Below are 20,512 nucleotides of genomic sequence, written 5' to 3' on the forward strand. Positions count from 1 at the left end.
GTCTGTGAGGAGGCCAGGATACGGGTGGGGAGGAGTCACAGGCACTCCCAGGGGTTCTGTCCTTTTCTCTCTTTTTTTAAAGATTTTATTTATTTATTTTTAGACAGAGGGGAAGGGAGAGAGAGGAACATCAGTGTGTGACGGCCTCTTGTGTGGCCCGCACTGGGGGACCTGCCTGCAACCCAGGCATGTGCCCTGACTGGGAATTGAAGCAGCGTTCCCTTTGGTTCATTGGCCGGCACTCAGTCCACTGAGCCGCACCAGCCAGGGTCCAAGAGTTCTGTCTTGAATGGGTGCTGGTGCTGTGCTGTGAATCGTATTTAGGAATGTAGATACTGGAGTGTCTGTGGAACATCTAGATAGAGCTATCTGATAGACAGCTGTACACGTGGCCTTGGAGCTTGCAGGTTTAAGGCATGTTGATTGGAGATGCAATATGGAAATGAGAACAATGACTTGGGGTAATGATACAGAATGAGGAGAGAGGAGGACCGTGGAGGGAATGAGACTGAAAGCCAGCCTCTGTCGGCAGGAGAGAAAGAAGGGTTGACAGAGGTCGAGAGAGAAGAGCCAGGAGAGCCAAAGTGTCAGAAACTAAGAGGAGAGTTTAAGAAGCGAGGGCTGGCCACCAGTGCTGTATACAGGGAAAGAGAGAAAGATACACAGTGGAAAGTGGCCTCTGGGCTTGGCCAATACTGAGAGCAGTTTCAGCGGAGTGAATGAGTGCGGGGCCAGATGAATGTTTATAGGCTTAGAGGTAAGAACCTGTAGCAAAAGAAAAGTTACAGAAGGTGGATGTGATTGGTGGAGCGAGAATTGTAAGCGGTGGGGAGAGGAGGAGTCACGAGCCCAGCTCTGATGAGGGGAACAGAGCGGCATGCCCAGGTAGTGGGATGGTGTTCGGCCGTGAAAAGGAGCCTCTCTTCCTCTCTGTGTACTGACGGGTGCTGCGGCTTGGGTGAACCCCGTCAGCATCATGCTGAGTGGAAGAAGCCAAACACAAAACACCACATTTGTGTGATTCCTTTTATATGATGCATCCAAAATAGGCAGATCCGTAGAGATGGAGAGCAGATTGATTGGCTGGCGGTTATCAGGACTTTGAGGGGTGGGGGAATGAATGGGGAGCCATAACTTAAGGGACACCTTTCCGGGGTGGTGAACAAATTTTGGAACTAGGGAGCTGGTTGTTGTGTAACATTGTGAATACAGGACATGCCACTTTAGGTATGTTACGTTAATTTTACCTCAACTTTTAAAAAAAGAGTCTAGACAGAACAACTGAATTTTGAACCAGAAGAAAGACATCTCTAAGACCAAAGGTACAAAAATGAGTACAGATAGCCGTAGCTTGTAAAGCAAGGTGTCGAGCTAAAAGGTTAGAATTCTAGTCTAAGCCCCGTGGAAGTTGGAAATGTGGTCATCGTTCCAAGTGAGCGGGCGTGAGCACTGGGTGGGTTTGTGTAGGGAGCAGGCAGGCTTTAGGGGGAGAGAGAAGTCTTTCCCAGGACAAGTGGAAGGGTTGACGCTAATGTTCCAGCCAGGACTCCTCACACAGAGCCGAGAGCCCTCGTTGCCGCATCGCATGCACACACGTGTGTGTGTGTGTGTGTGTGTACACATACATACTTCCAAGCCTTGTGTCCATTGACTTTATTCTGAAGGACTCTCACAGTCCTGATTTCCCAAGTAGCAATTGATGTTCCTACCAGACAGAATTGATTTTTCAGTCATCTGTCTCTTCAGTTACGGAAGTTCTGCAGATCTCAGGAAAACCATTTCAAGCAGCTACCAAGCTGCCTGCCTTCAGTTCTTTAAATATTCTGTTTAAATAAGACCTATTTCTGTCTTAAGTTTTTCTTTGTTATTTAGTTTTTGTACACTTAGTTACTGGGATTTGTTTTGTTTTGTTTTGTTGTTTTGTCTTTTTGTCATGTTTAATGTCACTGAAAGTAGCCTCTGGTTCACAGGAAGAACTGTGTTTTTGTTGCATTTCTCTGGAAATGCAGCCAGTTTCTCCGGCCCCTCCAAACAGATTTGCAGGTGGACAGGATGGTGCAGGGTGCAGGTGATAGAGGGTGTTCATTACAGGTGGGGTTTACTTTTGGTTCCCCCACCTTTAAAAAAAATAACAGCATTAGGGAGATACAATTCACATGCCATAAAATTTAGTACTTAAAGGTGTATAATTCAGGGAGGGCCCTTTCCCTTTGCATCTATTAGCTTACCTTTGGCTATTCAAATTATTGCCGTAAACCTCTGAGGCTAAGCCCTCTTAACAATAGAATGATTTTGAAAAGTGTGACTTAGTCACTCCAAGGAGCACAGGGTTTGTGACCTTTTAAACAATTGTGTTCTTCTAGAAACATATCCGCCTACTTCTCTGGTTTCCTTTTATACTTTCTAGATATTTGGCCAAAAAGCCGAAATTAAAGGGGAAAGAAATACTTAAAGTTTTGTTTTCCTGGATCTTTGTGTGTGATGATTTTGTTTCCTTTATAATGGTATGTGACTGCTCTCAGGAAAAAACCTAATAGCGGTTCTAGAAATACAGGAATCTGCTCATATTCAGAGTGGGGTCACACCCCCGCCCCCCATCAGTAAGTGGTGCTGGCCTGCCTTCGCCGAGTGCAGACAGCTGGGAGGATTTGAACTGAGGTCATTGGGTGTCTGCTGCAGGTTCCAACACGTACGAAGAAGCGGCTGCTTACATCCAGTGCCAGTTTGAAGATCTGAACAGGAGAAAAGATACCAAGGAGATCTACACCCACTTCACCTGTGCCACCGACACCAAGAACGTGCAGTTCGTGTTCGACGCCGTCACGGACGTCATCATTAAGAACAACCTGAAGGAGTGCGGCCTGTACTGAAGCGTGTGGAGGCGACGGAGAGGTACCACTCCTGGCGGCTCTGTTAGCGGCGCGGCGGTGGTGCGCCTCCGCGACCTCCTCTGATGGAGAACCTTCTTCTTTTCTAGTTGCCGCGGTGGGGAGCGCCGAGACCAGACTCCTCTTGCTGTCTCTCTGGGCAGCGGCGAGCACGACCGGGACCAGCGATGGTGGCAGCCTGCGGGATCTCAGCCCTCTTTAGCACAGCCTCTGTACTAGGGAACTCTCATTGACGTGAGATGCTAGAATCAGACATGGGAATTGGAGCAACTGTAAAGTATGGATCAAGACTCATTTGGATTCCGTAATCTCAAATGTTTAGTGCAGGTGTGAAATTGAGGTGCTGCATCCCAGAACTTCAATACGTAGCTTACTCTTTTTTATTTTTACTTCTTCACAGACCATCAGCAGCTCTTTAAAAAACAATTTTTCCCATAAATAACTTTACTAAATTTTATTTCTTTGTTTACAAAAGAATCTTTATTAAAACACACAGTCTTAACTATGCACATGATACGAGCAGATCTTCTTAAAAGCATTCCTCTCCGTAGGACCCGTTGTTTTTACTCTTGGTGTGGTTGGAATGGAATATTTCCATAATAATCTGATTCTTCAGTTATGGGGCTAGAATTACGGCTTTTTGGATGCAATTTATGTTACTATCCTGTTGAAAGTACCATTATGGTTTCTAAATGGTAATTACATTGGAAAGTTCTGTAATAAGATTCTAGCTCTCTCTCTTTTTTTTTTTTTAAGCTTAGGGTTGAAGGTTAACCTGATTTACCAAATTACTAGGTAAATACTTCTGTGGTATGATAAAGTCAACTTCTTGGATTCAGACACACCCAGGGCAGCTGCCAGCCAGAAATGCAAATTGCTAAATTTCAAACAGAACCAGTGACTTTGCTGCTACACCCCTGCTAAATCGACAGCTTTGATTCTTGCTCGTTTGTCTCGGTCACAGGGAGTTTTGTAAAAGATGCCCTTTGTTTCTCATCTTCCACGGCCCCTTCCTTTGTGGGCAACATCGGACGTGTATTAGCAGTGCATGCTTTTCCTTTGTAAATGTGGTGCCAAATCCCTGTTTGCCATTGTTTTTATTGTAGCAGTGTTAGTTATAGTAATCCTTAGTACCTCCTTTTGCTGAAACTATTGCATTTTGGGACCTTCTTCCCCTTTGTCGTGTGTACAGATTTTCATCTGTCATAGTTGGCAGCAGTATTAAAATGGTGAGTAAAGAGTCCAGGTCTGTCCCTGTTTGTAACTAGTCCTTTGTGGAAACATTTTCTTGTGTTTCTTTGTGCCCCTGCTGAGTGTGCTTTGGCCTTTGTCTGAGAGCGGGTTCAGGTGGAAAGGTCCCCCGAGGCGATAGTGATGCTGCTTCTCGGCCGGCCTGCGGCCTCAGGTCCTGTCTGTGTAGGTGATGTGCTCAGAACCGCTCTCCAGGCTCCTGGTCTGGCTGTGCGGAGCCCCGGTCACCCCAGCCCACGGCGTGGTCCGTGCGAGGCACGGCGCCTGTCGGTGCCCAGCGTGTGGTCGCGGGAGTCAGGCGAGGGGGTGCATGCGGGGCACTCCGCGTTCGCAGTTGGAGCAGTGCCTTCCGGGGTCCGGTCTTCCAGGGCTGGATTTGGTTTCATCTTGGACGTGACGTTCGAACGAAAAGAGAGGTGTGGTGGTCGTCGAATCTGGTTCAGAGAGTCAGCCGCAGGAGTGCAGTGCCTTTATTGGTAGTTTCTGTTTTGTTTTGTTTTGTTTTTTCTCTCTTACTCTTTTTGGAGAAGTATATGCAGATGGTGAACTGTGTTAGCTAACAAATTTTTCTTAGGGTTGGGGAAAACTGGATCTAAAAGAAAGAAAATGATCGGCTTCAACTGGCGACTGACTTAGGCCCACAATGTAAATAGGGTTGATAGTTCTTGTTTGTTCTGAGTTTGTCTTCTTACTGTGCTTTGTAAATAGAATCTCCCGGTTATGAGAACTGCTCCAGCATTGCCTTAACTGGAGTCTCTCCGTAGTCTGAACGAATGGGATGGTGCTGTCGATAACCCAGAATAGCAGATCATCAAAACATTCATGTTATTTTAAAAGGCATTTTGTCTTCTCATTTGAATACGTCTGTATGTTCATTTTTAGCCCTTCGTTAGTGAGAGATAGTAGTAGTTCTCCACTTCTTGGTCTCTGCAACAGTCACACTTGTTCTTTATTTACGTGAAGACCATCCCTTACCCACCACCCCACATCACTTACCTAAATGTCCATTCCTCGTGGACACAGGGCACCGTGTGAGTCAGTGGTTTTCAAACATGCCTTAAGTCAAAATCTCCCGATCCAACTCAGAGACTGACTCGTGGCCGGCGGGCTAGCAATCTGTAACTTTCAAAAGGTTATTCTGATCAGCAGCCTTGCTAATCACTATCACATTTTGAAATAAAAAAATTTTTCTTACAGCAGAGCTAGAATATGGGTGTGAGACGTCCTATCTACTAGGATGGAGAAAAAGGGTTGATCATTGTAATCAAAGAAACTGAAGGTTGCCCGGGGTCCTGTCTGTGAAGGATGCTGGAGGTTTGTGATGGGTGGTGGTTTAGAATTCAGGTGGCCAGGCTTTGGACCACCCAAGGAATCACCACACGTGAGAGAGAACATTAGATTTCAGTGAATGGCGGCCAGTCTGTAGAGCCCTGGCAGGAAGGCCCGCAGGCCGAGCCGCTGACGGCGTGTCTCCTCCAGCTGGCCACCCGGGCTTTCGGCCTCGTGACAGGGCTCGCCTCCTGGCGTGCACATTCCAGAAACTCCTGCGTTGTTCGTACGTGGATCTTGAGATGACCTTTTCCTCTTAGACTGTTAGATTTCTAAGTCTAGTTCAGTGTATCACTTCTTTATTTGCCCTGATGGATTGTTTTTTTCACAACGTGCTGCATTCTAAGAATAGATGGACCAAAATTTTAAAAACTGTTCTCTTGCCTTGTTCTTCTGTTTATTCTCCCATGTATTTGTTTTATTACATGCCAATTTTGGAGTATTTAAAAATAATTGCTGGTTCTCCTAATTCGTTGGCCCACCTTATTTCCATACCTGCTGGTCGCCGTTCTCTGATTTGTGGTCGTGACTTTCTTCGGACATTCTCGTCTGGCCTGACTGGTTTCCTCATCCGCCGCCACTTGCGTAGCGCAGTTCTGGGGTCTCCTGCTGCGGAGCCCCTTGCTCCAAGGCGCACGCCAGGTAAGGCTGGCTGCCTTCCAACCACACGCTGCCTTTGACTGATCCCCCCTTCCAGGCGGTTTCCCCTTTCCAGAAAGAGGAGTCCTCTCCGCTCACTCGTGTACAAACCGAGAACAGCACCGACGCCCGTCACTCACGTCACTCACGAAGTCGTTCCTGCGTGGTGCTGCCCGGAAGCCATCTCGGTTTCCCGGCCTGCCTGCCGGGTCGTGCTTGTGTTCTCCAGGCTTCACGGCGCGGGCGAGGGCTGTGGCCCCGGGCTGGCCGCAGCTCTCCTCGGAGCTTCGAGGCCGTCCGAGCACAAGAGCAAACCCACCGCTGCTTCGAGGCTTCACGCTGAAAGTCTTGCCCTGGCCGGCAGCTCAGCTGGCTAGAGTGTCACCCCTACGGTGCCGGTTTGATTTCCGGTCGGGGCATGGGCCACAGTCCGCCGAGGAGCTGGTGCATCAGTCAGTGGGACAGCAAATCACATGTTCTCTCTCTAAAAGTTCAGTTTGAAAAGGTTGGTCTTGCCGCCAACTATTGGAAAGTAAAAGAAAGATGTAAGAGGCCCGGAAAACTCATGCCCAGGATGGTCATGGTGTTTGTTACGTTACCTTTGTTTGGTTTTAAAACCCGCCCCCGCCCCCCCCCCCCCCCCCCCCCAGCTTCCCAGAGCCTTTTACGAGCACTTCCTTCCACTGAGGAGGGCGCACGTGGGGACAAGTCAGGGCCAGGGCCGGCATGTCTGATACGGGGTCGAGCCCAGGGCTAGTCTGACTCAGCCTTCGCGGGAATAGGTTGATAAGGAACGGTGTATAGGAGTAGCTACCCTAGAGATGCAGGATTAAGGTGTGTGCATTCCTTGGCTAAGCTACTACTGCATTAAGATGTCTGAGACCAGACTGGGAGCAAGCACTTTTAACTAAAAATGCCCCGGGTGGTTCCGATGCCTCCGGCCTGGGCCAGCACTGGGGACAGCTGAGCGCACCTGGTATTAAATACCAGCACAAGCCGAGCACAGGTAACAGCAGCATGCCCAGGGGACGGCTGAGTTATTTGTATTTGCCAACAACAAGCACCTTTTATACGTGGCTTACCGTGCCTTCCCCCAAAAACATTTAGCGTGAGGACTGTTTGGTCAGAGAACATTCCTACATTTTAGATACTTAGTTTTTATACAAAATTAAAACGAAACGGGCTTCTAAACATTGTATTTATTTCACTGCATTTATTTATGCAGTGGAAACTGAAAGACACTCACACCAAAGGAAAGATAAAAGCCCAGGATAGCACCACCTGTGTGTGTAAAAACACGAACATTTACCGTCGGTGGGAAAAGAGCAAAGCCTGCAGCCTGAGCCAGGGAGTGGAAGCCTTGGGGCGGGGGTGGGGGGGGGCGCTCGGGGAGCCGTGGGGGAGCGCGTGGCTGAGGCGGGTGCAGAAGGGTCTGTGGGCAGCACTAACGTCTCCTCCGCCTGGAGTCCGGGCGGGTCATCGAGCAGCAGACGTGGTCAGTGCTCAGCGGGGGCGCGCCGTCTCAGGGTGCGAGCCCTCGCTGTGCTCCGGGCTCTGAGAGCAGGGGTGTCCCGTTTTGCACAACCTGGTTTTTCTACCTCCCAACCCAGCGGTTTTCAACCCTTTTCATCTCATGGCACACACACACAAACTAATTATTAAAATTCTGAGGCATACCAAAAAATATTTTTTCCAGTCTGAAAAAAAAAAATAGCTATCATTTGGATTCATCCACACCCGAGGGCTGTTGTGTTGGCTGTCGTCGTTTTCTGATTCGACAGCCTAAGGGAAAACAGGTCCATGCCCTGGCTACACAGTCAGATATTGCGTGTTTTAAAAATTCTTGCAGCACAGCCATTGAAAAGCGCTGTCCTAACCCCTACCTCCCTCCCTCATGCACCCATGGTCCACGTGTGAGAAATTCCCAGTGGACAGACGGCAAGAAACTACCTGTTCTAACCGCGTTCTTGCTCGTGTGGGATAAGGGTCCCGAGACCTCGGAATCGTGGGAGGCTGGAGTGCTGTTTGGCGTGCTGGGTTCTGTTTTCCCTCTGCACCCGGCTGGCTGTGGAATCTTGCATCTTACCTCCCTGTTCTGTTGGCTGAGGGTTCCGTGCAGGTTCCGACTGTGAAGTTCCGTGGTTGTCATCGAACAGCAGTCACACAAGTGCTCTGGGAGTGCTCCCGGTTCTCAGGCCGACACCGCACGGCACGGAAGGCTCCAGGGCGGTTGGACCCGCAGATGCACCCCCGGGGCCGGCCGTCTGTCCCCGGCTCCGCTCCCCGCGCTCACTTTGAAGACCCGGAATGAACCGCAACTATATGTGGAGCAGGTGGAAGGTCTTCATTTTGCATTTAAGTCCAGTTTTTTATTTTCTGTTCATACTAGCACTTGTTCATGACCAGAAGGCAGAAGGGTCCCTTCTGCTGTTTGTCCCCACCGAAACGTCTGCACGCTTTGACCTCGCGGGACCCCCAGAGGCCCTGGCGCACTGGTGGTCCCCGCCCGACCCTGTGGTCCTGCTGGAATCCGAGCTCCGGGGGCTGTGCCGGGTCGAGAGGGCAGGGGTCGCTAGGGGCTCTCCCCCCTTCACCACCTCCTCCACCCGGCACATCCCCGAGTATAGACTGGGCTTCGCACGCTGTTACTGCTCACCGTGGGGATGGGGCTGCCCTGATTGGTCTGTTTGGGCTGCATGTGGGTGAATTGTGTTCACCAGAGCAGGACTCGTTACACATGCAAGTCTTTAACTTTGCCTTTAGGACTGAGCTTGTGTGCTGCTTTCACCCAGTCCTCCCCCACAGAAACGTACAGGCACATTCCAGCTGCCGTGTACGCTTTTCCCCCTGTTTTATTGTGGTCAGATATACAGAACATCAAACTTACCGTTGTAGTTATTGTAAAACAGCTCAGCGGTATTAGCTGCATTCACATTGTTGCACCCCAAGCACCCCCATCCGTGCCCGGAACTTCCCGCCTGCCCAGCCTGGAGCTCTGTCCCTGGAAACACCGACTCCCTCGCTGCCCAGCCCCTGGCAACTGTCGTTCCTCTTGTAAGTGGAACCCCAGGGTGTGTGTCCTTTTGTGTCAGTCACACTGTATTTTTGGGGGGGTAACAAATTTCAGCAGGTGTACATGTGCCGTGGAACCTGGTTTCCAACGGGTGTGCCGTCTCCAGTGCGGAATCCCTCAGAGCAGGGGGCGCGGGGGAGCTGCCCTCTAAGGACACGAACAGGAAGTGACACCTCCAACAAACAGAGCCGTTCTTACTTTTGTCATTTTATGCTGATTTCGCATTCCATTTGAGACTGCTTGGTATTTAGTTTGGAGATGATTATGTTAAATATCTCTGATTTAGAGATTGCACAATTAAATAACCAAGAATTTGGTTGGGAGTGGGAGGAGCTTGGGAGAATGAGAAGTCTGACTTCCCTGGACGGTGTGGACTAAGCCTGGTGGGTAGAAAAGGGTCGAGGGCTTTGCATTCAGAAGACGGTTTTGAAGTTCTCTCTGCTACCTCCGGCAGTGTGACCTTCCCAGACACTCCAGCTCCCCGGGCCTTAGTTCCTGATCTGCAAATTGCTAGTGAGGGGCCTAGAATGGTTAGGGTTGCAGTTGGTGAAAATAGGATTGAAAATTTCTTTCCGACCTACCTTATAACAAAAAAAAAAAAAAAAGAACTTCTGATCACTTACAAAAGTACTTAAAGCTAACAGTATAGTGTAAATGTAAAAGGAAGCAAAAGAAAGCAAAGACAGCAGAGTGAGTACGTGGCTAATTTTGGTTTTAAGCTTTCTAGCAGCTATTATATGCAAAGAGAACTCTTCATGCGCACTAGTCAAAAAGCCCATGAGACAAAAATAAACCAGTTGTGTGTACAGTACGAGTGTGCTCTGGGTGTAGTCTGGGGGCCACCTGGGGGCCTGCCCGTCAAGCTGGGGAGGGAATAATGCCCTTCGGGGAAACCTGTCCAGAGCATTCACCTTCGCACCCAGAGGCGAGCCCGTGTTGGCCCAGAGTTCCCGCGGTCATTTTGACGCCTTTCTGGGGTGCAGGGGGATTGAGGGCCAAGGCCCCAGAGTTTTATCCCACGTGGACTGGCCCGGAGAGTTCTGGTGGAGAGCATCGTCAGACGAGTAAACAGATCCCGAAGCAGCCGCAGACCACGGTTGCCCTGGGCACCGCTGCTTCCGCCTCCAGAGTGAGCTTGTGGGTGTTCGTGCAAGGTGGCTCGTGTGACTGCGTACAAACCAGCGAAAAGTTGGGACATCAACCAGAGAAAAGGGGGGCAGTTGAACTAGACTTTCATTCTGCTAGACGTTGTTCTTCCAGGAGGCCTGTCTCGCTGACCGTGTCCATGCCCGTGAACTTGGGGCAGGTTCTGCAGAAACACCAGTGATGGGAGGGGGGAGGGGTGCCTGGGATAGGCCTTCCTAGCCTGGCCCAGAAGGAATCCTGCCTGGAGTCGGAGATCAAGGGAAAGCTCATGAAAGCAGGAAGGAGCGCGGCGTGAGTGTGGGGAGGTGGGGCTTCCCTGTTTGAAGGTGGATGAAGCGGATGGATTGCGTTGGGGGCCTGTGTAGACAAGGCCGCAACTCTGGTGAGGATTCTGCCGGGTGCTTCAGAGCCGCCACCTGGAACTGCACCTGGTGTGCTGGCTTTCCGAGCGATTCCCAGTTTATTTCAGGCGTTCTTAAGTATTGAGAAGAGGCCCAGAGGTTTCATCAAACTGCCCAAGGACCCATAAAAAATAAAAAGGGTGTTCTCTCTCTCTCTTCCCCTCCTCCCCTCCCCCTTTCCCTGGAGCACCCCTCCCCCTTTCCCTGGAGCACCCCTCCCCTACATCTTCCTCCCTTTCATTCCCGCAAGGCACGCACCATTGCTCGCTCTCCAGAGTTCCCAGGGCCCTTGTTTTGCTTCTGTTGCTTGTTTCCTGAGCCCACACAGCCCAGCTGGCTCCCTTCTTCTACCTCTGGGACTTTCTAAAACTTTCCCTTGTGTTTGGGGTGTGGGGGTGGGGGGGGAAGACTCAGAAGTGAGTCCGAGTTGAAGCCAGCCGCTTGGAAAAGTCCCCGCACAGGCTCACGGATGCAAGACGTCTCACCCTGGCTTTTTCTGGGGCCGAAGTGTGTTCGTCGACAGTAGGCAGAGTCATTTCCCTGGATTCTCTGGTAATCCTCCCAAGTTGGTTTCTTTTCCAGGAGCCAGACTAGCAAATGAATCCAATTTTAACAGCCCCGAGTTTTTCCCTCGGTGTGCTCCAGGCTCATACGGCTCTCTGGTATCACTGGGGCTAGTGGCAGCCTAAGTGGGGAAGTGTGTTGCTGGCAAGGAGAGTGTTTTCATTTTAACTGACACATTCTTTTATAGACTGAAGCTGGATGCCAAGAGCCTTCCTCAGGAGCAGTTGTGAATGCTAAATCTGTACTCGGCTTCACCCCCTCCTGTGACGATGCATGCAAAGCTAGCTTCCTCTCCCCTCCAAGGAGTTAAAAGGGGGCAATTTACTTGGTTTGTTTGGGAAGATGTTGTTTTCAGCCAGGCCTCACAGGAGTCCCCCCTCAACCGCACAGGTTTTTACTGCCTGAAGCAAGATCAGCTGCCTGTTTTGTTGGGAAACATGCAGCAGTTGCAATGAGAATTTTAGGATTGCTCGCTTACTCCCAATTCTGTCAGGGAGAAGTCGCAGCTATAAAATCATTGTAGTACTCTTGAGTGCGAGTGTGTTGACACGCTCCCAGTTTACTCAGAAAGTGGCTTGTGTAGCTGAGAAACAGTTACTTAGAGCTAAAGGAAACTTTGTCTCGTTAGCAGCGTGGAGGAGGGAGGAGGGAGAGTCTATGCTTAGTAAAGATGATTGTTTTTAGGTACGTGCCTTGGACACTAACTTGCCTCTCCAGCCATCCAGATCTTAGGAACCCACCACTGACAGATCTCAGTGTTGCCTTAGCTTGATGGCTTGTTTTTCATGGTGTGGTTCTGTTGTTGTTTTCTGCTTTGCTTGGGGCAGTTCATCGGGAAACCCGGTGCTGCGTTTCCCAGACGGCAGCCGCCATGCAGGGTTTCTGTCCGAGACTAACCACACAGCCTTTCTGCACCCTCCCTTCTGTTACATTTGTGATGGTCAGAGTAACCCTGAGAGGCAGCAGAGCAGTGGACGGTCTTCGTTTTGGAGGGGAGGGACTCACGCTCAGACAAAGGACGTGTTTACACTTTCCAGTAAGGTGCAGAACCAGTGCTGGAACCCGGGTCTTCGGACTGCTGGCCTTGGGCTCTTTAAACTGCGCGGGCCGCCCTGCCACGAGCACAGGTGGGAGGGCCGTCCCGACCATGCCTGCCCCGTCTCCAGGGGAGGGTGCCCTCATCCCCGGGTCACGGCGCGTGGTGTCCCGCTGGAGAGCGCCTGGACCCCGGTCCCATCAGCACGGCGCACACTCGGGAAGCGGCGGCGGTCAGAAGAGCCCGCAGTCCTTGAGGTTCTCTTTGATGATGATGTCCGTGACCGCGTCGAACACGAACTTGACGTTCTGCGTGTCCGTGGCGCAGGTCATGTGGCTGTAGATCTCCTTGACGTCTTTTCGCATGTTGAGGTCGAGGAACTGACTCTTGATGTAACTCCCTGCATCTTCGTAAGAGTTGTTCCCTGGTTTCCGGAAAAGACAGTGAAGAAGCGGGGTGAATGGACACTCCTCAGCTGCTCACTTACTGTTCAGGCGGCGGACCGGGTCCCCAGGATGCCGTGTTAGCTGCGGCCGGGGGCCTGCTGGGCCGGAGAAGGGTCCCCTCCTGTGTCACCCTCCCACGTTCCTCCCTGGGGGGGAGCAGAGACACCGAGGGGAGCGGCGTCTGCGTCTCCGCCCCTGGCTGCTGGCAGCTACTGTTGGAATAGCAGGGGCCCCCCTGCGTCTTGACTCGGGCTCTGCTCCAGAGCCCTCGGGCCTCGGGCCTCGGGCTGGATGCCCACGGCTCTCAGCTGAGACGTCCAAACACCACTTGTCATCGCAGAGCTCCCGAGAGGAGGGAGTACTGAGGGGACGAGGGGTCACCAGCCTGGCAGAGCGGGGGTTCACTGAGCACTCCTTCCTCAGAGACCGTCCCCTTGCGTCTCCTGGGCCCGGGACACGAGGCCCCGGGCCGTCCTGACCGAGAACGCACCACCGCTGTCTCCCGCCCTCGGCACTCGCTTACCGCCGTACTCTGGAAAACAGATGCTGAGATGGACTTTCTTGATCTTTTCCTCAAAGAGGTCCTTCTTGTTGAGGAAGAGGACGATGGACGTGGCCGCGAAGAACCTGTGGTTGCAGATGCTGTTGAACAGGTGCAGCGACTCGTGCATGCGGTTCTGGGGAGAGCGAGCCGGCAGAGGGGCGTCAGGCCGGCCCGGGGGTGCCTGGCTGCCTGCCCCCGTGCGGAGGCTAGCGCCCCAGCTGTGAGGGCGAGACGGGGGAATGCGTCCCTCTCTCTAGTCCAGCCAGAGGACCCCGGCTTCTCGCCTTCCCGCCCTGGCCGTGGGGCTGGGGGAAAACCACCGAGTTCTCAGAGCCTGTCTCCCTATCTCACGGGGTCACCGTGCACAGTCAATGAGAGCACGTACGGAGAATGTCCCTGGCTGTGAAGGTCAAGGATGTTATTATGCAGGTCAGTGGCGGCCAGGGCACAGCTGAGGGTTTTGACCTCCATCAGTGCCCCTGACGTGGGGTTGGAGCTGGGCCCGGGTTAGCGTGTGCCGACCTGCGTCCCCAGGATGATTTCCAGAGGCTTCCGTGACAGAGCCCTGGGCCTCATTGTGTGCGGGAACGCAGTGGAGATCCTTTGACCCCGGTGCCCAGGGGTGAGGGCTGGGGGGCTTCCCAGGGCCACACACAAGCTCTCCCCACCCCCATGTCCTTCTCCGACCGATAGCCACCATGCGTGATGGGTAGAGGCCACCATGTGTCTGCAGAGGTTGCCCAGTGCCCCAGACACCGGCCTGGTCTCGGGGAGCGGGCCCGTGGAGTCCCGAGGCATGCGTGCTCTTAGCTACCTCCACCCTCGTCACCTGATAAGGACAAGCTAAGCTGTAGCCTTCTGTCATCGCTAGCACTCCCAGGAAGCCCTTGAAGACCTCGGGAGACCTCGGAGACTTGAAGCGGTCTTGGAAAATGAGGGGCCCTGTGAGACACTTGGCTGGAAGATACTTAGGGTGCTCACACGTGAACTTGAACTACTGAGGAGAAGGGAGAAGAACTGGAGCAAGGGGAGGGGGGGCGGGCCGGAGCTCTGTCTCCGCCCCGTCAGCGGCTGGGCCTCCGTTGGTGGAGCAGACGCCGGTGTGAGGTCAGCGCCGCCCCTGCCTTTGACCTCCGCGGTCTCAGACTCAGGAGGTGACCGTCTGGGCCGACACTTGTCCTGCAGAGCCCCTGTCTCCTAAACCTGCAGGCCCCGGTCTGTTAGGAGGTTGGTAGAGGGGCACTGCAGTGACCCGTCTCCCAGAGGGAGGGTCGTGGGGGCCGCCCAGGATGTCCGCCCAGGCTGCCCGGCGCCGCAGCGGCTGGCTCACCACTCCGTCGTCCTCCACCAGCACCATGTCGTAGGCGCTGAGGGCCGAGCAGAAGATGATGCAGGTGACCCCCTCGAAGCAGTGGATCCACTTCTTGCGCTCCGACCGCTGCCCTCCCACGTCAAACATCCTGCGGGGAGAAATGACCGTCCTCGCAGGTGTGGCCAGCGTATGACCACGTGCACCGGGTGTTTGCCCATGGGAGGCGGCTCCCGTGGGGCCAGCTGGCCGTGAGATGGGAGCCGTGTGTCCAGGGCGAGTAGGACGCGTGTTCGGACCGGGCCCCGGTGAAGGTCGGGAGGCACGCCCGCGCCCGCGCCCCCAGGGAACTGTGCGTGTGCCTGTGGTGCCTTCAGGGGCCTCGCGCTCACCTGAAGTTCAAGTCCTTGACGCAGAACTTGGTCTCCACGATGCCTGTGGTTTTGACTCTGGAGCGCAGCACATCTTGCTCACTGGGGAGGTAGCCGGGGGCCGTAATCCGGTCCAGTTGGTTCAGGTAGCTGAGAAAAGTCATGGGCATTGATGATCCTAGATTTTCCACAGCCAAGGCCAGGAAAGGTAAAGGACCTCCCCCATAGGCGCACAGCCTCACGTGACAGAACCAGGGCCAGAGTCCGTGCTGTTCAGCCTAAGGCTCTTCCCGGCAAACCCTCGTGTGTCCTTGCAGAGGGAGGTGTGGGGCGGGCTGAGGGCCGGGCCCCTCTGCCGCAGGGTCCTGCCCTTGTGAGTCGGGTCAGGTGACGTCCTCGCATTTCCCCTGGCTACGGGGTTTCCAGACCGAGATTCGGTGGTTGCGATGGGTGCCGGAAGTCCCACCCCAAAGTGGGAGTGGGCGAAGAGGGCCGGCAGGGACACGGGACAGCAACCACTGTGACGCGTGGACTGAGTGTACACCCTGAACCAGGTTGGGGAAAACTCCACACGATGGGGAGACGGGTATTTCATGACACTCGAGAATTATTTAATATTTAGGTGTCGTGATTATATAGTGCTTTCTTTCTTAAAAAGAGTCATTTTTAGAGACACGGTGACATTTTTAGGGTGAAGTCATAGGATATCTGGGATTTCCTTCAACGTAACCCAGTGGGGGGAGAAGATGAAATGCGAGTGGCCACGCGTCGGTAACGGTTGAAGCCAGGCGATTCGTTGTGCAATTCTACTTTTATAGGGTGCGACAGCTCCCATAAAAACGGGTTAGAGAAGAAGGGGGAGGAGGGCAGACGTGGAGAGGAGGCGCCGAGAGGGAGTGGGGAGGGGGTCGCACGAGCACCCCTTGGGTGCAGGCGCCTCTGAGTTTGCACACTCGGCTGCTCTCGGGAGCCTCGGCGCCGTGTCCCGCGTCACAGACGACGGGAGGGTTCAGAGGAGTTACACGGCTCGTTTGGGGGCGAGAGGCACCGTGGTGCACTGTGGGTAAAAATTAAAAAGAAACAACTGTGGACAAGCAGACCGGACTGCACATCCAGCCTGAACTCAAACCGGCCGCTTCTTTACGTGACTAGGAGCCTATCAGTCGTGCTCGAAGTGAATGAGCTGCTCTGAAGCCCCGTTTTCCTCTGTAGACAGGACTCCTGGAGGGTCCTGTCTGCCTCGAAAGCTTCTGCAGATGAAACGAGGTGGTGTGCCCAGCGCAGCCTCCGAGGGAGGGGCCTCCCGGGGACCGTCAGAGCACTGCGTCACCAGATCCGAGGACGGGACGAGGGCTGAGCCGGGGCGTGCCTTGGACTGCGGAGCTCATGCCCGTCTGTCCACGGAGCTTCGCTGTTCGAGGTCAGACTGACGGACGCACTCTGCGCCTCGTGGTTTTGGAACCAGCTTTGCACAGCTGCTTGCTCCCATCTCTGACCGGCTACCCTTGGTTAGCCTGGCGCTGTCTGTGCCCCACCACGCCCTGGCACCCGGGGGCACAGACGGAATGAGCGAAGGGACTGCCATCATTTCTGGTTAGTGGCCTACGTAGAGTCTGGGTTAGAAAGCTAGAAAAATCCGGCCCTCAGAGGGCCATGATGCACCGGGGCCTTCTGGACGAGGGGGCAGACTGTGGGGCCGGCCAGCCGGCCGTCCCAGCGGCCCTGGTTCTGAAGGGAGCGGTGACATGTGAGGCTTAGGGGCCAGCTGAGGGCTGCTGCACAGAGCTCCTCCGGCTTGAACTTGGGGCCTTCAGCTTCACGGGCCCATGGGAAGCGATACAGAGCGGCCCATGTCCCGACCTGAAGGAGGCGTCAGGCCCAACCCGCGGTAAAACCCTGCGGGAGCCCAACCAGCCGGGACCCGGGCCGCATTTGGTGCCCAGTCTCCAGCCCTCGGCCCAGAGTCTCTCCCGGAAGGCGGCCCCGCCTCCTCCCGCCCAGCCCAGCCCGGCCAGTCTCACTAGGAGGCCGAGTCGTTGAGCTGGTACTCCGCGGCTCTGTCCACGCAGGCTTGCACCCCGCCGTCCCGCCACAGCCTCCCGATGACCGCCACCAGCTCAGGGGGCATGGTGCCCTCCTCGACGGAGTCGGCCAGGTGGCTGAGCAGCCGCCCGTCCTCCTGCAAGGCAGAAAGCTGGCTGGGGGCGGGGCCGGGGTCCTGCAGCCAGGGGGGTGCTTGGCATTGCTCCCACAGCCCGGTGCGGGGACGGCGGCCGGCAAAGGTTCTGTCTCAGAAAGCACACTAATTTCTGAGAGGTGCTAGGTGGCGGTCTATCCGGTCCTGGGCTCCCCGCAGGGAGCAGAGGTCCTGGGGCCTTCCTCAGGTGTCCCCCACCTTCCATCCTCAGTCTGCAGGCACCCCACCACAGGACTCGCCCTCTGCTCAGGGACACTGGGGGCTTAGAGACCAGGCTGCCGGTGAAGCAGGCGAGATGGTGCAGAGGAACCCATCAGCGCTGGTGCACTCATTGGTTGATTTTGTATGTGCCCTGACCGGGGATTGAACCTGCAACCTTGGTGTGTCGGGACCACGCCCTGGTCCATTTCTTTCCACCCGCCCTTGACCACACACCGTTAAGCACGTACCGCACGGCTGGGCTCGGCGTAGTCGATGCCCAGCGCGGACATGGCCCGGACAACGGCCAGCACGGACTGCAGCACGTTGCCGTAGATGACGGACTTGTACTCCAGGCACTCCTCCGGAGAGTAGCCGTCCTGGTGGATGATCCTGCGGGAGTGCACACCCGCCCCTTAGCTGCCCGGGGCAGCCGGACCACAGGGGCCTCAGGGGCCGGGAGTCTGGGGTGGGGGGGGAGTGAAGGGTCATGAGCACCTGATCTGCTCCTGCTGCTGCCCTGAGGTGGAGAGTTGGAGGGGCGAGGGGTGTGCCCGTGAGGGGCACCAGGTCCTTTCCACCCTTTATGTCAGGGTTCCCCAGCCAGGAGCCCCCCCCCCCCCCCCCCCCCCCGGCCCCAGTGCCAGCACGGGCTCTGGGACTCCTGCAGCCCGCCCTGGCCCTTCCTGCGGGGCTACTCACTTCATCTGCTTGACGATGGTGCTCTTCCCCGACTCCCCGGCCCCTGCAGGGAGAGGGGCTCACGCTCCAGGTTTGCACCCACTCTCCCCACCCCTCGGGGAGGCGGCCCGTCCTCGCTGGCACCACATGAGGGACCGAGCAGGGGTGACGGGGGCCCTGCCTTGCCACTGGCCGTGAGCCCAGGCCCTTCGCTCTGGACTTGGAGCAGTTTCTCCCCTCTCACTGCCTGCATTTTGGGCTGGATGGTCCTTTGTGGCGGGGGCGGGGGGGGGGGGCATCCTGCCCAGTGGAGGGTGCTGAGCTGTGTTCCTGGGCCCTACCCCCCAGAAGTCGGCCGCGCTCCACGCTGACAGTCGAGACAGCCAGAGGTGCCTCCAGATGTGCCCGTGGCGGGGGGGGGGGGGCAGAGCCCACTGAGAACCACGGAGCAAACCGGCAGGGGTGGGGAGCTCCTCGAGCCCATTTCTCCCCTCGGCCCGGTTCACGCGGGAGCGTGGACGTGGAGCAGGAGTGGAGAGAGCTGGGTCTCTCCACCAAACCACTGGTTTTCCATCCTCATTCCGTCTCCTTCATTGACTAAAATGCCCTAATATCCTCCTCTTCACGGGCCGCTGTCCCTCCATCACCACCACCTACCCTCGGGCCCTCTCCCCTGGTCTGCACCGCCCCCCCCCCCCATGCCTTCACCCCTCCCCCCTCTCCCGAGCTGGGCCCTCTGAGCTGCTTATCCTGAACGTGGAAGCAAGCAGCTTAGGCTTAAAAGCTCTCTTAGTGGCCTAGTCTCCTCCCCCTCTGCGGCCTCCTGGCTCCCTGGAGTCTGGGTCCAGCTTAGAGAGGCGTGCCCCTGTAGTGTGTCCCTAGGGCCCGCGCCACACGTCGGCTGGGGGGGTGGGGGGGGGTGGGAGGGGCGGAGGACAGCTGGCGCCTGTCCCCAGGCTGCTCTGGGCAGGCACACCCCGCCCAGCCAGGCCGTCATCCAGATCCCTCTGCACGCCTAAGGGGTTCGAGTGTCCAACACGCGGTTTTTCTGACTGGCCACTGAGGTGCTGTGCTTTTTTCAGCCCGCCTCCCTGATCGGCTTAGGAGCTCATCAGGTGTAGGACACCACCCCCCCACCCCTGTCTGGTGGGGCTCTAGAGGCAGCTACCGGCCAGGGAGCCAGGAGCACGCTGCTCCGGCGGCAGACTCCCTTCCTCCCCCATCAGGAGGAACCAGCGTGCCGGGCAGGCGGCCTGTCCCTGGAGTACGTGACTCTGACGATCTAAGCTATACGATAGACCATCTGCGTCCACCCTCCTCTTCTGCGTCCCCGAAGCCCTTCTCTGGCTGCAGATTGGGTCCCGGTCTGAGGGCCCAGGGTTCCCGGCATTTGCCAAGCCGTGAGGCGTTGGCTCTGGTTCTGCTTGGAGCTGGGCGGGTCCATCCGTGCCCACGTGGTTCAAGGGCTAGCAGAACGGCGCCAGCGTAGCTTTGGCGTTCTGCATCTGGCCGGGGTGGCCGGGCTCAGCCCTAGAGCTCCTGACCCCCCCCCCCCCCCCCAGCGTGAGACTGAGTGGGTAGAGGAAACGAGGCCGGTCCTCCTGCCTCCCCACGGGCTGGGCGGAACCCGTCCCCATCCGGGATGCGGGATGGGCAGGAAGGAACAGGACCTGCCCATCCCGCTCACCCAGCAGCAGCAGCTTCACGGTCCTGGCTTCCTTGTCCGCATCCTCCTGCAGCTTCCTCTCCAGCTCCTTGGACCGCTTGGCCAGCTCCTTGTCCTCCGCGCTGATTCCACTCCCCATCTTCCTGCCGTCCCCTCCCAGGCCGCTTCCTCCGGGCCCTTCTGCTTCCCCCCTCGGGGGTTCCTACCTGTGAGAGGAAAGGAGGAGGAAAAGGAAATCGGGATTGGGCATCAGTGTCTCAGTCCCAAAAAGCCGGTCGCCAGGGGGCCGGGGGAAGGAGCAGGCTCTGGATCTTGCTCCCTCCCTGCCTTGGCCGGGACTCCTGCCCCAGCTGGAGACCTGCCGTGTCTGGGGACCACAGCCTTTGCATCCAGTGGTGTGACAGGCCAAGCCGATTAAGAGCTCACTGTGACAAAGGACAAAGACTCGAGTGCGTCTGCGACGGGGAAGTGAGCTGCTGTGTCTGACACAGGAAGACACGGGGTGGGCCCCGGGCCTCTGGAATGAGATGACGGCTGCCCCTGCTTTGGAGGGGCCGACCCCCTAAAAGTCTCCCTCCCAGACTCACTCGCTTCTCGGTGCCGGAGGTTCGAGGCGCAAGCACAGGAAGCTCCACTCGAGTCCTGATTCTAGGGTCTCGGTTTCAAGGTGTCCGAGCCCACTCCTCCACCCCAGCGGGCGGGCCTGGCCCGAGCGCTCGCTTGCGTGGGGCGCCGCCCTCGCGTGGGAAGATGAGCCGTGCTTCCCCAGCTCC

The 20,512-nt window shown here is 55.7% G+C and overlaps 2 protein-coding genes across 3 annotated transcripts in view; one reads left to right on the forward strand and one right to left on the reverse strand.

The window, feature by feature from the left end:
• The window catches only part of GNAI3 (G protein subunit alpha i3), a 37,888-nt gene extending 32,053 nt beyond the window's left edge, over window positions 1-5,835 (forward strand). The window contains exons 8-9 of one of the 2 annotated variants that reach the window (XM_028502896.2): window positions 2,680-2,892; window positions 2,978-5,835. In XM_028502896.2, the coding sequence (XP_028358697.1) occupies window positions 2,680-2,870 (191 nt within the window). In that variant the 3' untranslated portion in view covers window positions 2,871-2,892; window positions 2,978-5,835. Of the gene's footprint in view, window positions 1-2,679; window positions 2,893-2,975 lie in introns of both variants that reach the window. The other variant, XM_036015803.1, reaches the window with a different exon arrangement.
• Window positions 5,836-11,830: 5,995 nt separating this feature from the next.
• Window positions 11,831-20,092, reverse strand: GNAT2 (G protein subunit alpha transducin 2). Its single transcript, XM_028502811.2, has 8 exons — window positions 19,761-20,092; window positions 18,095-18,137; window positions 17,644-17,785; window positions 17,019-17,176; window positions 15,019-15,147; window positions 14,648-14,777; window positions 13,297-13,450; window positions 11,831-12,751 (listed from the first exon to the last, which is right to left on the reverse strand). Exons 1-8 carry the CDS (start codon window positions 19,876-19,878, stop codon window positions 12,561-12,563), a joined length of 1,065 nt encoding a protein of 354 aa, XP_028358612.1. The 5' UTR covers window positions 19,879-20,092; the 3' UTR covers window positions 11,831-12,560.
• Between the last annotated feature and the right edge of the window lie 420 nt (window positions 20,093-20,512).

Source organism: Phyllostomus discolor, chromosome 14 (genome assembly GCF_004126475.2).
Source record: "Phyllostomus discolor isolate MPI-MPIP mPhyDis1 chromosome 14, mPhyDis1.pri.v3, whole genome shotgun sequence".
Taxonomy (NCBI): domain Eukaryota; kingdom Metazoa; phylum Chordata; class Mammalia; order Chiroptera; family Phyllostomidae; genus Phyllostomus; species Phyllostomus discolor.

Bases quoted from the DNA above. Each gene is read 5' to 3' on its own strand.
- GNAT2 (XM_028502811.2), bottom strand. From the start codon at position 19,878: ATGGGGAGTGGAATCAGCGCGGAGGACAAGGAGCTGGCCAAGCGGTCC. The intron at 18,138-19,760 runs GTGAGCGGGATG...CTCTCCCTGCAG, and splicing joins CGTGAAGCTGCTGCTGCTGG to GGGCCGGGGAGTCGGGGAAG. The intron at 14,778-15,018 runs GTGAGCGCGAGG...TTCTCCCCGCAG, and splicing joins GTCAAGGACTTGAACTTCAG to GATGTTTGACGTGGGAGGGC.